Source organism: Pan troglodytes, chromosome 5, assembly GCF_028858775.2.
Source record: "Pan troglodytes isolate AG18354 chromosome 5, NHGRI_mPanTro3-v2.0_pri, whole genome shotgun sequence".
Classification (NCBI taxonomy): Eukaryota; Metazoa; Chordata; class Mammalia; order Primates; family Hominidae; genus Pan; species Pan troglodytes.
In genome coordinates, this window is record NC_072403.2 from 122,546,635 (window position 1) to 122,562,670 (window position 16,036).

Consider the following 16,036-nt stretch of genomic DNA (forward strand, 5'->3'; position numbering starts at 1 on the left):
TCATTTTAGACCAACTTACCAATGGCCTTTGTATAATGCCTTGCACCAAGCAAAAGTTCTGGAGCCCGATACCAAAATGTCACAACTACTGGATCCAAATCTGCTAGTGGCTTTAGAGGAGAATTGAATAATCTGGCAAAACCCATGTCAGCTAAAAAAATAAAATAAATTAACATAAAATTCAGTTTGATTGTTTCTCGTCCTTTTGGCTAAGATCAAGTGTAAAATTCAGTTTGACATGCTATTAGAACCATGCAAGGTTGACAACAATAGCTGCTGACCTTATAAAGCAATCCTTTTCCTCCCTTTTTAACCAGAGGTCTACACCAAGTACCAGAAAGGAATTAACTTCATTTACCTTTATTATCTACCATCAGAAGGACATACTATTATTGTGCCTGTTTTACTGATGAAGAAATTGAAGCTTAAAGATATTCTGGGCTGGTGGGGTGGCTCATACCTATAATCCCAGCACTCTGGGAGGCTGAGGTGGGCGGATCACCTAATGTCAAGAGTTAGAGACCAGCCTGCACAACATGGTGAAACACCATCTCTACTAAAAATACAAAAATTAGCTGGGCATGGTGGTGCGCACCTGTAATCCCAGCTACTCGGGAGGCTGAGGCAGGAGAATCGCTTGAACCCGGGAGGCGGAGGCTGCAGTGAGCCGAGATCACACCACTGTACTCCAGCCTGGGCAACAGAGTGAGACTCCATCCCCTGTCCCCCAAAAAGGAAATTGTGATTTGCCTAAGGTCACACAGCTAGTAAGTGCAGAGGCAGAATTAGAATCCAGGTCTGACTTCAGATTCCTGGCTTTTAGAGAGTTACAAAAACATTCTTAAGTGTTTTTGAAATCTAAAATAGTTCAAAAGTATCCCTGATCAATGATGACTTCTGTATGCTTATACATTTAAAAACTGACTATGGCCAGGCGCGGTGGCTCACGCCTGTAATTCCAGCACTTTGGGAGGCCAAGGCAGGTGGATCATGAGGTCAAGAGATCAAGACCATCCTGGCCAACATGGTGAAACCCAGTCTCTACTAAAAATACAAAAATTAGCTGGGCGTGGTGGCGCGCACCTGTAGTCCCAGCCACTAGGGAGGCTGAGGCAGGAGACTCACTTGAACCCAGGAGGCGGAGGTTGCAGTGAGCTGAGTTCGTGCCACTGCACTCCAGCCTGGGTGACAGAGCAAGACTCTGTCTCAAAACAAACAAACAAGAGACAGAGCAAGACTGTCTCAAAACAAACAAACAAACAAACAAAACCTGACTACGTCTTAGTTCAGTGTGTGCTGCAGCCAGATCCAACAAACTCACAAGAGCTGATATATACACATCTTTTCCCAATTCTGCATTCAATGACAGCATACTGGTGATTTGGAATTGGCTATGGTAGGAGTATCTACAACATGGAAAACAGCAAATGCTACAAATTGGGACATTTTTTGCTCCAGAGAGCCAGTTGCTGAATGGTAATCAGCACATCACATGCATGTTTTCAAGAGCATACACAGAACACATAAAAGATAATTTGTTATAATTCGGCATTTAACAAAGGTCTAAACCAAAGCTAATCAATTGAAATATTGGGGGTATATAAAAGTAATTAAAAAAAAATTACTACTGCAATAAGATCCTGGAAACTAATTTTCTTAAGATATCATAAATAACCAACACCTTTTATCTACAAAGTCCTTTGCAGTTTACAAATGGCTTTCATATACATCATATTTCACCTCATTGAATCCTCATAAGAACACTGGTTTAATCAGTATTTTGCTCCCTATTTCAGAGATGAAGAATCTAAGGCCCAAAGCAGTTAAATGACTTGCCTGTGGTCACAGGGATAGTAAATAAAGATGCCAGTACTCAAACAAAAACCATGTTATAATTTAGGAGTTACCTCCTTAACTACTAAATCTGACATCCAACAAATTATACATATGATAATTGCAAGTCACAAAGGCAAAGTCACAAGAATAAGCCTCTATAATTTGAATACATAATATACATAACAAATTTTGATTGTATAAGGGGCCCCAATGTACTATAAAATGCAGAAATGCACATAAAACTTTCAACCACAGAATGTCATTTAATCTAAAACTAATGTGCTACGGTATAACATATTAAAATTTCAATTTACATTTACATAAGCAGAACAGGCAAAAAAATCTTTTTAATTTATAGAAATTTCGGGTCTTTGTCTTGTTGTGTTTTTGTTTTGAGATGCAGTCTCGCTCTGTTGCCCAGGCTGGAGTGCTGTGGCGCCATCTCGGCTCCCTGCAACCTCTACCTCCTAGGTTCAAGCGATTCTCCTGCCTCAGCCTCTCGAGTAGATGGGATTACAGGTGCGCCACCACCATGCCTGGCTAATTTTTGTATTTTTAGTAGAGATGGGGTTTCACCATATTGGCCAGGCTGGTCATGAACTCCTGACCTCAAGTGATCTGCCTGCCTCAGCCTCCCAAAGGGCTGGGATTACAGACATGAGCCACTGAGCCCGGCCTGTAGTGATTTTGTTTCTTTGGATTTTGAATAATTTGTAAGACTTTTTTGAGAATGCTTTGGAGTATCCAGCTCTTAAAAACTAAAGCTATCCAAAGGAAGCCTGTGCTGATACCTACTCTTTTTTAAACTACATTTCCCTACAGCAAACAAAAATATTCAAATTCATTCTACCAATATTACACCTATTATTCTACAATATTACACAATATTCAAGGCACTGTTTTATATATTTAATAGATGCCAATTGTTGTTGATGACAAAGTAATATGATGGAATGCTGTTTCATCCATTGAAAAACATTCTAAAGTGAAGTTAACTAAAGCCAGTATTTCTCCCCTTACTCTCTACCTCCTCAGTTTTACCTAAGCCTCTATTCACTCGCAGATGCAATCAAGGCCAGAAGGAAAAAATACATACTTTTAAAAACAATTCCCATCTATTTTATGAACTTTAAAAGAGTTTCAAACTACTTTTCAAATAAATACTAATTTAGACAAAAGGTAATTAGCCTAAAGATTACTGTAACAGTTGACTTTTTAAAATTACACATGGATGAAATTGTTCCAGTTCACAGATAAGGTTAGTAAAATTCTGGTGTGAGTGCTAATTAGTATCAAATGAAAAGCAGCAACAAACAAGGTCTACCACTAAGGAGCTTACAGGAAGGTGAGATGACAAAATATACAGAGTAGAAGCAAAAAAGTGATAAGTGCTGTGAGAATAAAGGAAATTGTTACCGGTTTCTACTAGATGCTAAGTCCCCTGGGGGAAGGTCTATTTCTCCTTTATTATGTTATCTGGAACAATGTATAATAAACATTTGCAAAAGCAGACTAAATTGAAAGTGGGACTTGGGCTGGATCCTGCAGGATGAATTATTTTGAATAGCAAAAGAGGAGGGCAATAAGCATTTTAGGTAAGACCTGGGAAGTTTTTAGGTTGCTGAGAATGGGAAGGCTCAGATACAGCAAAGGGCAAAATGTGTTTTCCATGCAAGTATCCTTTTCTTACCCACTCCCCCTCCCCCACCGCCTCCCATATGGAGTCTTGCTCTGTCGCCCAGGCTGGAGTGCAGTGGCACGATCTCGGCTCACTGCAACCTCCGCCTCCCGGGTTCAAGCACTTCTGCCTCAGCCTCCCGAGTAGCTGGGATTACAGGCACGCACCACCACGCCCAGCTAATTTTTGTATTTTTAGCAGAGACGGGGTTTCACCATGTTGGCCAGATGGTCTCGATCTCCTGACCTCATGATCTGCCCGCCTTGGCCTCCCAAAGTGCTGGGATTACAGGCATGAGCCACGGTGCCCAGCCCAACTATCCTTTTCTTTTAAGCAAAAAACAACACTGTATCAAAGCATTAGGCACAGGCATCAGTATTACTAATGTTTAAAAAACAATAGTGGCTACTAAAACAAAATTTAAAATCTATTTAATAAACTATCTTGATTGTCCATTAGATCTTTATCATTAATTATTACTTACTTTTAACCCGAGTTTTATCCCTAATCTTGGCAGAATTACAATCTTAAAACACTTAATAGTAAGGTAACTAACTGGCCTGGCCAGAGTACAGAATTTTGCTAAGGAGTACTAAGAGAACAAATTAGATTTGGGTGACTGGGAGAAATGTGACGAATGGTACAAACAAGGGGAATCAAGATGATGATGATGATGAATTTGGCTTGGGACAATGGAGGATAAGTTACCACAAGATATCCAAATAGAAATAAAGACTTCGGCTAGGGTGAGAGATTAGACTCTGGTATCAAGATCTTAGAATCATTTTCATAAATCCATGATCCTGAGGCCACAACTTATCAATTTCCTAAAGAAGTAATTTTAGAGGGAAGCCATGTCCTATAAGCCAGTGCCTTGAAACAATAGGTTAGTAGAAGTAAGAGGCAAGAATGAATAGAAGGCAAAGTCACAGCAAAAGTGGGAGGCAGAAAAATGGAATTATGGTATGCCATATAGCCCAACGGAGAAGACACCCTCAAAGCCAGGACTGTCAGAAGAACAAATGGTTTACTGCAGTAAAGGAGAAAGGTGATTAATACAGGACACTTGATTTGGTAAAGTAGAGGTCACAGGTGTCCTTTTAGAGAGGACTTTTGATAGAGGGATGGAATTAGAGGCCAGGTTATAACAAATTAGAGTAAGTGGAACCAAAGAGTGAACATCATGTGTTCTAAAAGTAGAGGAACAAAAAGGGAAATGAATAGAGCAAGTGCTAAAGAAAAACAAGATGGATATAAGATGTATTTTAAATTGGAAAAAGGACGATGAAGGTTTAAAGGTGAAAAAGAGAAACTTGAGAAGGGGAAATAGCAATATTGTACTATGAGGTAGGAAGACATTTAGAAGCTAGGAAGGGCACTAGTAGATAGGACTTAGGAAAGGAAAGTCTCTCTTTCACAGAGGCTTTCTCAAGGGCAGGGCTGTACAGTCAAAGAGTAGAGGTCAGTGAGATCACACCAGACAGCTCTGATATCACTAGGCAGGGATGTTTGTAGGGAAAGAGCCTCAGGACTCGGAATTCAAGTTCTAGCTTTGACAGGCTGAGGAAGCTACAACCTCTCTAAATCTTGTCTTCCTTATTTTCAGAGGGTGGTTGTGTAAAATAAATGCGGTAACATGAAAGTGCATATTGCAATGTATAGTAAACTGTTCATTTTACTGTCTCTCACAGAAGGGACCATCCTTTATCTCCCTTTCGCCTGTATCTGGCAAAAAGTAGGAATTCAATAAATGCCTCTAAGAAAAGGAGTGCAAGAGTAAAACAAAAATAGACAAGTGAGAAATTATGGTGGAAGTGGGGGAGGGAAGAGAAGGAAAGCTACCAGCCACTTAATTAACATCAACAAACTTTTGAATGAATCTGAGAATCTCAGCAAACTAACGATAGAGGTGTTTAAAGAAAAGGAAGTTGGTTTAGAACAGCTTCTTTAGCAACTGGGCTAGGGAGTTAACTGAAAAAGTAGAAAACTAAACAGCAGGGTGGGCTTGAAATAGGGCAGCATGAATTTGTAGTGGGTCAAGTGAGCACAATTTTGCATCACCTTTAGCATGGTATATTCTAATAGCAAAGAAACCAGGCTGATTAACACATTTTATTTTAACATATTTCTAAAAAGCATTCAACTTTCAATAAATATAATTTCTAGTAAAAGAAACCAGAATAGGCCTAGCGTGGTGGCTCATGCCTGTAATCCCAGCACTTTGGGAAGCCAAGGCAGGCAGATCACCTGAGGTCAGGAGTTCGAGACCAGCCTGGCCAAAATGGTGAAACCCCATCTCTACTAAATACATAAAAAAATTAGCCAGGCGTGGTGGTGGGAGCCTGTAGTCCCAGCTACTTGGGAGACTGAGGCAGGGACAATTGCTTGAACCCAGGAGGTGGAGGTTGCAGTGAGCCAAGATCGCGCCATTGCACTCCAGCCTGGGCAACAGAGCGAGACTCCGTCTCAAAAAAAGAAATTAGAATAAAGCATTTCTTAGCTCATCTTCTCCCCAAATATGTAATAGGTATAAATGATGCTGATTTTTTTTTTTAGAACATTCAGGATTATAAAGGAAATCTTAATATACAAGTAAGAATCCTGCCAGTGCCACAATCTAAGAGAGGCAGCTAAGAGAGTCTGTAAACATATATATCCATTTGGAAAAGATATGTTAGTACTTGGTGCAAGACATGCAGGCCAGGTGTGGTGAAGTAGGGAGAACCTGTGAAGGTTTAAATATATTCGCTCAGGGTAGGGAGGAAAATATTCAGGAAGAGAATAGTTGGTAAACCTGAAACAAAAGTGAGATTTAGAGGATTATATTTAAGGTGGCTGTGCAGGACAGTGGTGGTGACATAAACACATGCTTGGGTTACTGTATGGGAATGAATGCTTTCGTGAACTAGCTTGTCAATTTCCAGTGATGCCTCAACTTAGAACTAAAGAATCTTATTTTGGGAAAAAACCTAGGAGTTTTGTAGACTATCTATCTACATTTTCCAATATCTTTTCTAAAAATAATGAGAAAGTAATTTTAAAATTAACTACCTAAATAAGGGCATTAAAAAGGGAAACCATCTTTGCAGTTAACTTCAGTTTTTAAATAAATTATTTTAGGAATAATTACCTACCTATTTTGACTCTCCCCCTCTCAGGACCTTCTCCCATTACTAGGATATTTGCTGGTTTCTAGAAATAAAAATAGAGCATTCAAATTACCATGTTTATTCTTTTGACATGCTCTAAAATGGAGAAAAGTTCTTATCATATAAAAAATCATTTCTGTATTTTCATCAAAAGTAAATCAAATATTAAGCACCCTCTACATAGTTAAAGCATTTGACACAATTGAAGTCAGCACTAACTTTATATAAACATCCTTGCTATGGAAACACACCTTATTTTCAAAATTATATCATATAAATAATTACAAAGCAATTAAAGCTATCATTTCTAAATATTCATCCCGTAGAAAAAACTAATAATAATTTTTAAACCTGCACAGTTTATGTGCTTGAAAAATTTTATATAAAATTTCAAACCACAACATGATCGCCTTCATATGAATAAGTTGAATGGAAATATTCCTTCCTAAATATTTCTAAACTACCATAGAAAAACATGATCAGCATTCAACAACTCTATTAAAATTCATGCATCAACTATCATACATGCAAAAGTAGGAAATTCCAATATAATTTCAAGATGTAGGAAAATAAAAACCAAGGCTAATACAGAACTATAAAAAGAAAAGAGTAGGCTGCAAATGTATCTACCATATTTTCAGTCACCCTTATCTGTAGACACTTGGAAACAGAGAAAGTGTTGAGATAGGCTTTGGAAGTGGGAGAGAGTGAGTCTCCTTTGTAAAGTCTTTGAAGGAAAATGTATGTGTTATTAACTTACTGGATTCATTTATTCAATCAACGAATGCATTTTTAGTATCTTCTAAGGATAAAGAACCATGCCAATCTTTAAGAGGGAAAACAAAACCACAGTAAAAACCAAGTTCCTAACCTCCAGACGCTTGCTACATAAGTAGAAAGAAAACTAAGAAGGATTGTATAATATTAGAAGCTAGTGCTATGTATGAGTTATAGAGAAGACTGAGGTTTTGTGTTCAAGATTAAACTGGATTACTTTAAAGATCCCTTTCAATTCGCTGATTGTTAAAAATGTTTCAATGAAAACAAAAAGCACTTAAAAAACTAATTCAAAGGAGGAAGTGATGAATTAAAGATTCCATTGTTAAGGGAAATGCTCACTGGGGATGGAAGTGGGAATGGTGTCCATTAGACGGATATGAAAATGAACAGGAACCACCATGGCAGAGTAGAGGAAGGGCAAGGACACCATAGGAAGTGGAAAAAGGATATGACCAGGTATGCATAAGACGCAGAAGTCTGACTTGGGCCAGGTGCAGTGGCTCACACCTGTTATCCTAGGACTTTGGGAGACCAAGGCGGGAGAATCACCTGAGTCTAGGAGTTCAAGGCCAGCCTGGGCAAAACACAAAATAGTAAGATTCTGTTTCTACAAATAATTTTTTAAAATAGCCTAGTGTGGTGGCATGCACCTGGAGTCCCTGCTACTCAGGAGGCTGAGGCGGAAGGATTGCTTGAGTCTAGCAGATTGAGGCTACCAGGGTACTACTGTGAGCCATGATTATGCCACTGCACTCCAGGCTGGGTGACAGAGCAAGACCCTGTGACAAAAAAAAAAAAAAAAAAAAAATCTGAAAAGGGCTCATGTTGAGGGTAGTAGGATGAACCTAGACTCTGGATAGTCTTAAATGCCAAGTGAAGTAATCAGACCGTTATATTACAGTCAGTGAGTTTATAGGAGAGGATGAGGGAGTGGAATTGGATGTGAGGCGGTAAGAGCTCTGTCCAATGTCTTGTCAGCAGAAATGGCGAGGGAGGTATGGAGCTGAGAAGCATTTTAGAGGAGAAAATTAACAGGACTTTGTGACTGGCTTAAGCTAAAAGATTAAGAAAAAGGGTGGTAAAGATTTTACCAAGGTTTTAAGTTTATGTGACTGGAAGAATAATGGTGCCTTTCATGGACACAGAAAAGTTATAAGAGGTAATGGTTTAAAAATAAGGAACAATAAAGAGAAGGCGACAACATACTGAGTTTGAAAAATGGTTAGGCGTGGTGGCTCAAACCTGTAATCCCAGCACTTTGGGAAGTCGAAGCAGGAGGATCGTTTAAGCCCAGGAGTTTGAGACCAGCCTAAGCAACATGGAGAGACCCTGTCTCTATAAAAAATAAATTAAAAAAAAATTATCCAGGCATGGTGGCACATGCCTGTGGTCCCAGCTACTTGGGAGGCTGAGGTGAGAGGACTGCTTGAGCCCAGGAGGTCGAGGCTACAGTGAGCTGTGAGCGTGCCATTGCACTCAAGCCTGGGCAACAGAGTGAGACCCCGTCTCAAAAAATATTAAATAAAATGAAAGAGTTTGAGAAATGTGAGATGCCTAAGTCATACTAGCCAGAGGAGTGAGAAGAGGAAGATTTGGATTTGAAAGTTATTATCAACAGAGTGTGATACCTGAGATGAGATTGGTTCACCATACTAGAAAGAAAAAGAAAAAGATTGGTTCACGATATGAGATGAGATTGGTTCACCATACTAGAAAGAAAAAGAAAAAGATTGGTTCACGATATGAGATGAGATTGGTTCACCATACTAGAAAGAAAAAACTATTTATCAAAGGTCCATTATGTAAAAAGTGTTGTACTTCAGGCCTTTAGGAAACAACAGGAAATAAAACATGAATATCTTGACTTTAAGGAGCTTAAATCCAGGAGGAAAAGACAGACAGCTTTTAAGACTACAAGGAAGAGGCTGGGTGCAGTGGCTGACACCTGTAATCCCAGGCACTTTGGAAGGCCGAGGCACGTGGATCACCTGAGGTCAGGAGCTCAAGACCGGCCTGGTCAACATGGTGAAACCCCATCTCTACTAAAAATACAAAAATTAGCCAGGCATGGTGGCAGGCACCTGTAGTCCCAGCTACTTGGGAGGCTGAGGCAGGAATCGCTTGAACCCAGGAGGTGAATGTTGCAGTGAACTGAGATCGTGCCACTATACTCTAGCCTGGGCAACAGAGTGAGACTCCATCAAAAAAAAAAAAAAAAGAAAGGAGAGGAAAGGAGGAAAGGGAAAGGAAGGAAGGAAGGAAGGAAGGAAGGAAGGAAGGAAGGAAGGAAGGACAAGGCAGAGGGCAGATTATGAAAATTATCAATATAGAAAGAAAAATTGCATGGAATGAATGATTCTTTTCATTGAACATCAGAATAGTCTTTAGGAAGATGACTCTGGATGACTTTAAGTGAGGATAACTAAGATTTGGATAAGCATAAACAACAAAAATAAAGAGTTTTCAGGCTCATGGAACCCTACAGGTAAGGACATAAAAACACAGACATGGCATATTGGCAGCCTAGACATATTTTGATGTGACAAGAGCAGTGAATGTTTGCTGTAGAAATGCAACTGGAAAACAACTTTGGGAATAAAATACCAGATTAAGGAAATTGGAGGCTGGGCGTGGTGGCTCACACCTGTAATCCCAGCACTTTGGGAGGCCGAGGCGGGTGGATCATGAGGTCAGGAGTTCGAGACCAGCCTGACCAACATGGTGAAACCCCGTCTCTACTAAAAATACAAAAATTAGCTGGGCGTGGTGGTGTGCACCTGTAATCTCAGCTACTCAGGAGGCTGAGGCAGGAGAATCGCTTGAACCCGGAAAGCGGGAAAGCGGAGGTTGCAGTGAGCTCAGATTGTGCCACTGCACTCCAGCCTAGGCGACAGAGTGAGACTCTGTTTCAAAAAAAAAAAAAAAAAAGGGGGGGGGTTCAAGACTTGGCATTGCCTTTTCACACTATCTTCTCAACCCTCATTCATTCAACAAATATTGTTTGATCACAAACTAAGTAACAGGCAGTGATTTAGATGCTACATAAGCAGCAGAAAACAAAAACAGGAAAAATCCTTGCCCTCGTGGAGCTTACAGTCTAGTGAGAAGAGAAAGGCAATAAATAAATAAGTATACAACATATCATATACTGATAAGTACCATGGAAAAGAAAACAAAAAGAGAATACAAAAGATTGTCAAATCTGCTATTGTGGCTGACTAAGTGCTCTGAGGGACCCTCCCCTTAACAGAACAGCTATATGCTATATAAGAAACAAACCAGGCACGGTGGTCCACACCTGTAATCCCAGTTACTCCAGAAGCTGAGGTGGGAGGATTGCCTGAGCCCAGGAGTTCAAGGCCAGGCTGGGAGAAACCCTGTCTTGGATAGGAGGGGAGGGGAGGGGAGGAGTCAGGAAGGGGAAAGGAGGGTAGAGGAGAAGGGAGAAGGAAAGGGGGAAGAGGGAGAGAGACAGCAGAGGAGAGGGAAAAGAGAGGAAAAGGAAAAAGAAAGGAAATATTCCTTGAAGCATCCCAGATTGCACAAGAGATAACAAACTTTACCCTCACTCCAAATAAGGTATCCTTGTGGCTGGAGAGTTAGGGAAAGGCAAGGTAGGCCTGAGAGCAGCTGCCAATAATGCACTTCAGCAAGGACACTGAGCCTTGGGCCACCAGCAAGGTAAGGAAGCTAAGTCTGCTACCCCACAATCACTAAGACCTTCAAGGGCACTAAAGGAAACCTAGATGCTACCAGTAGAAGCCAAAGCAAACCCCTTCTGAAGGAAACACTTACCAACTTAGGCCTGATGAGTAAAACAATACATTTTCCAGCTAAAAGACACAGGTATTTCCATAGTGGATTAAAAACAAAATCCATGCTATTTAAAAGAGGTCCACCTAAAGGTAAGAACCATAAAAGCTGAAAGTAAAAGGATGTTAAAAGATACATTAGGCAAACTTCCAAAGGAAAGCTGAGTCAACTATGGTAACATCAGATAAAATAGCTTTTAACACAAAAACATTATTAGGATAGAACTGGAGATTATCACATTAAATTAAATAAACCAGGCATAGAAAGACAAACTTCGTATGTTCTCACTTATTTGTGGGAGCTAAAAATTAAAACAACTGGCTGGATGAAGTGGCTCAATAAATAAAAAAGGGATACTAAGATTTTAGGGTTATAGCTAAGGATAACTAAGATTTTCATAAGCATAAACAACAACAACAACAACAACAAAGTTTTCAGGCTCATGGAACCCTACAGGTAAGGACACAGTCACATAAAAACACAGACATGGCATGTTGAGAGTTTATGCATATTTTGATGTGACAAGAGCAGTGAATGTTTGGTGTAGAAATGCAACTGGAAAACTATCTTGGGAATAAAATACCACATTAAAGAAATTGGAATTCATTCTATAGGCAAAGCCAAGACAGGACAGTGATCCCAGCACTTTGCAAAGCTGAGGCAGGAGGATCACCTGAACCCAGCCTCAAGACCAGCCTGGGCAACATAGTGAGACCCCATCTCACTATTAAAATTTAAAATTTTAATTAAATTAATTAAAAATTAAGTTAATTTAATTTAATTAAAAATTATTAAAAATTAAACTTTTAAAAATTAAAACAATTGGCCAGGCGCAGTGGCTCATACCTGTAATCCCAGCACTTTGGGAGGCCAAGGCGGGCAGATCACAAGGTCAGGAGTTTGAGACCAGCCTGGCCAACACGGTGAAACCCTGTCTCTACTGAAAATACAAAAATTAGCCGGGCCTGATGGCCCGTGCCTGTAGTCCCAGCTACTTGGGAGGCTGAGGCAGGAGAATTGCTTTAACCCCAGAGGCGGAGGTTGCAGTGAGCCAAGATGAGGGCACTGCACTCCAGCCTGGGTGACAGAGTGAGACTTCATCTAAAATAAAAAAAAAAATTTAAAAAATTGACTTTATGGAGATAGAGAGTAGAAATATGGTTACCAGAGGCGGGGAAGGGTAGTAGTGGCAGGAGAGAGGAGGAAGTGGGGCTGTAATGGGCACAAAAAATAGAAAGAATAAATAAGAAGTAGTATTTGATAGCACAACAGGGTGACTACAGTCAATACTAATTTAATTGTACTTTTAAAAATAACTAAAAGAGTATAATTGGATTGTTTGTAACACAAAGGATAAATGCTTGAGGTGATGGATACCCCATTTACCCTCTTGTGATTATTACACATTGCATGCCTTTATCAAAATATCTCATGTAACCCATAAATATACACATCTACTATACACCCAGTCCCTCGCAGGCTGGAACCTCGGCACACTTCTTGCCCCCGACCATGGAACAAAAAGCCATGATGTTTTTAAGCAGAACCAGCGAAACCCAAGTCCCTCCTTCCTCTGGTGTTTTAGAACTACAGAGGAGGTGAAGGGGGCCAGGGGGGAGGGGAGGCAGGGGGGAAGATAAAGGACAGGAATCTACTATGTGTCTGTAAAAATTAAAAAATTTCAAAAAAAATTAGGGGTAGAGATGATCACTATATAATGATACAAAGTTCAATTCACCAGGAAGAGGCAGTAATCCTAAACCTGTTATGTACTTAAAATATATATATATATGAAGCAAAATAAATATAACTTCAGGGAGTAAAAAGGCCAATGATAACATACTTTCCTCAATTATTCATATGTCAAACAGACAAAAGATTAGTAAAATATAGACTATCCAAAGAATACAATTAACTAGGATGATCTAGAGAGCATATACACAACTTTCTATCCAGTAATTAGAGAGTACACATTTTTCTCAAGCACACATGGAACATTTACAAATACTGATCATATACTAGCAGGTCTCAAGAAATTTCAAGAAATTTTTTATCAAACAGACTATGTTCTCTAACCACAATACAATTAAAACTCTACATATTTGAAAATTTTTAAATATTTCTAAATTACTCAGAGTAAAAGGAGAAACCATAAAAAGTTTAAAATACTCAGAACTGAAATAATGAAAATACTATCTACAAAAACTTTGTGGAAGACATCTAATACAGTACTTATAAGGAAAATGTATAGCCTTAAATATTTATGTTAGGAAGAGAAAAAGGCTGAGAATAATGAGTTATGTGCTCAAGAAGTTTAAAAACTAGAGAAAGAGAAAAGTTCAACAGAATAAACCAAAAGAAAGTAGAAGTAGAAAGATAAAGGGTAGGATGGGAGGGCAAGTAGAGGGGACCGTTCAGATGCACATCATCCTCGGTCCCTCGGGACTACTACAGGGACTCACGAAACGGAGCCCAGAAATCCAGGGGTGGATAAGACACTTTGTCCCCCTCCAATTTCCGAACTCTTGACGACGGCTGGAGGCCAACAGAGTCCCTACAGGTGGTGTCCACGGTGATGCATGAACAATGAGCGGCTGTTTTCCAGTTTCTGGCCTCTGGTGCCTATCTAGAGACGAAGGGATGGCCGCGCACGGCGCGCCGCGCTTCCTCCTGACCTTCGGTATCGTGGACGAAAACAGCGGCGACTCAGTCCTGCGAACTGTGCCGGGACAGCAGCTGCAGGAGAGCCTGCGAGCCACCGACTGCGAGGGCTTCTACAATGAGCACATGCAGCGCGTCTTCAAGTACCTGGGCAAGCAGGGTGTGCGGTCGCGGGACCTGCGTGCCATCTATGAAGCTATCCCTTTGTTGCCAGGCATGTGGCTAAGCAAGGCACCTGCTTCGAGGTGATTCTCATCTCTGATGCTAACACCTTCGGCTTGGAGAGCACGCAGCGCGCCACCGGCCACCACAGCCTGTTCCTCCGCATCCTCAGCAACTCGTCGGGGTCCGACGCGCAGGGGCTGCTGGCTCTGTGGCCGTTCCACACACATAGTTGCGTGTGCTGCCCCGCCAACATGTGCAAGCACAAGGTGCTCAGCGACTACCTGCGCGAACGGGCCCACGACGGCATGCACTTCGAGTGCCTCTTCCATGTGGGCGACAGCGCCAACGACTTCTGCCCATGGGGCTGCTGGCGGGCGGCGACATGGCCTTCCCGCTCCGCAGCTACCCCATACACCGCCTCATCCCTGAGGCCCAGAAGGCGGAGCCCAGCTCGTTCTGTGCCAGGGTGGTGCCCTGGGAAACCGACGTGCGCCTCCACCTGCAACAGGTGCTTAAGTCGTGCTGAGTACGGCCACCTGCAGGGAGTCAACCGGGCCAACGGCGGAGGGGGCGGGGAGGGGGGATTCGGAAAAGACAAAGTTAGTTTTACTACTCCCTTTTCCCTTTGGCTTTGCTATATGTCCCTCTGGGAATTTCTGGAATCTCGTTCATCATCCCTATCGATGCAGTTAACCCACCTCGGCTGCCTCCCCTGTTCCATTGCGCACGGTTGAGTTCTGGCGTCTGACTCATCGTGGGGTGGCGGGCAAACCTTGGAAGGCAGCAGTGTTTCCTGGTCCTCCCAAGTGGGAGGAAGGGGCTCCCCGGCAGGTGAGAGAAGGAAAATCTCCCACTGCTGTAACTGTTGCCTCGGGCCGCGTGACCGCCCGCCTCCAGTCTTTTGTGGAGGGAACCCAGGATCCTGAAATCCTCGTGGCCGCAAGGACTCCCCACAGAGACAGAGGAGGGTCTCCACCTATGCCCCAGGCCTTCGCGATCTTGCTTCACCCACCACGACCCGACACTATTTCTGCGCTGTCTACACCCTCCTGCCTCCCGACCCCTGCACTCCCCTCTAACACCCCCAAAGGAAAAGCCAGAGGGAACCGCCTCCTGGTGGTGGTACGAGGTAGCGCACCGTCGAGCTGGGGTCCGGCCGGCCAGTAACCTCGAAGCATGCGACGGTGTCTCTCTCCTTGCACCCCAGCCTTGTCTATGCGGCAAGAGACCAGGGACTTCACCAAAATCCCCCAACAATGGAACAGAAAGCCATGATGTGTTTAAGCAGAACCAGTGAAACCCAAGCCCCTCCTTCCTCTGGTGTTTTAGAACTACAAAGGAGTTGTGAAGGGGGGTGGGGGGGAGGGAAGATAAAGGGTAGAAATCCATGAGCCAGAGAGAATTATGAAGCCTTTGGGACGACTGGAGCAAGAAGAGAGAAAGTGCAAATAAACTACATTAGATCCAGTAGAGGACAGAAAAATCTAAAAATCCCATGAATAACTTCATATCTATTAATTTGAAAATGTAAAGTCAAAAATGTAACCTACAAATCGATTCACAATGAATTAGAAAAACTGAAGAAACTAAGAAATGCTAAATAAACTAAAACTGTAGTTAAAAATCTTTCTGAGAAAACACCAACCACAGATGATCTTAGAGGGGAGTTCTCAAAATTTTCAACAGATTGTTTCAATATGATTCAAACACTGTCAAATAACATAAAAAGATTAAATGCTCCAAACATATTCTAGAAGGTCAATATAATGTTGGTTGCAAAACCAAAGAATGAAAAAGAAAAACTTCAGGCCAACCTTACTCATGAATATAGTTGTAAAAATATTAAACAAAATATTAGTAAACCAAATCCATCCAGATGGCTTAATATGAGAAAATCTATGGAAGTTTATCACCATATGAACAGACTAAAGAAGAAAATTATAAAATCATCTTG

General features: G+C 41.4%; 1 protein-coding gene and 1 pseudogene across 24 annotated transcripts in view; one reads left to right on the forward strand and one right to left on the reverse strand.

The window, feature by feature from the left end:
* The window catches only part of CDK19 (cyclin dependent kinase 19), a 205,404-nt gene that overhangs the window by 21,999 nt on the left and 167,369 nt on the right, over window positions 1–16,036 (reverse strand). For 11 of the 24 annotated variants that reach the window (XM_016956150.3, XM_009451831.5, XM_054686906.2 and 8 more), the window contains 2 exons: window positions 6,649–6,706; window positions 20–151 (listed from right to left, as the gene is read on the reverse strand). In XM_016956150.3, the coding sequence (XP_016811639.2) occupies window positions 20–151; window positions 6,649–6,706 (190 nt within the window). Of the gene's footprint in view, window positions 1–19; window positions 152–6,648; window positions 6,707–11,238; window positions 11,365–16,036 lie in introns of all 24 variants that reach the window. The other 13 variants (XM_016956149.3, XM_016956155.4, XM_054686907.2 and 10 more) reach the window with 3 other exon arrangements.
* On the forward strand, window positions 12,739–14,610 carry LOC107975241 (phosphoethanolamine/phosphocholine phosphatase-like; annotated as a pseudogene).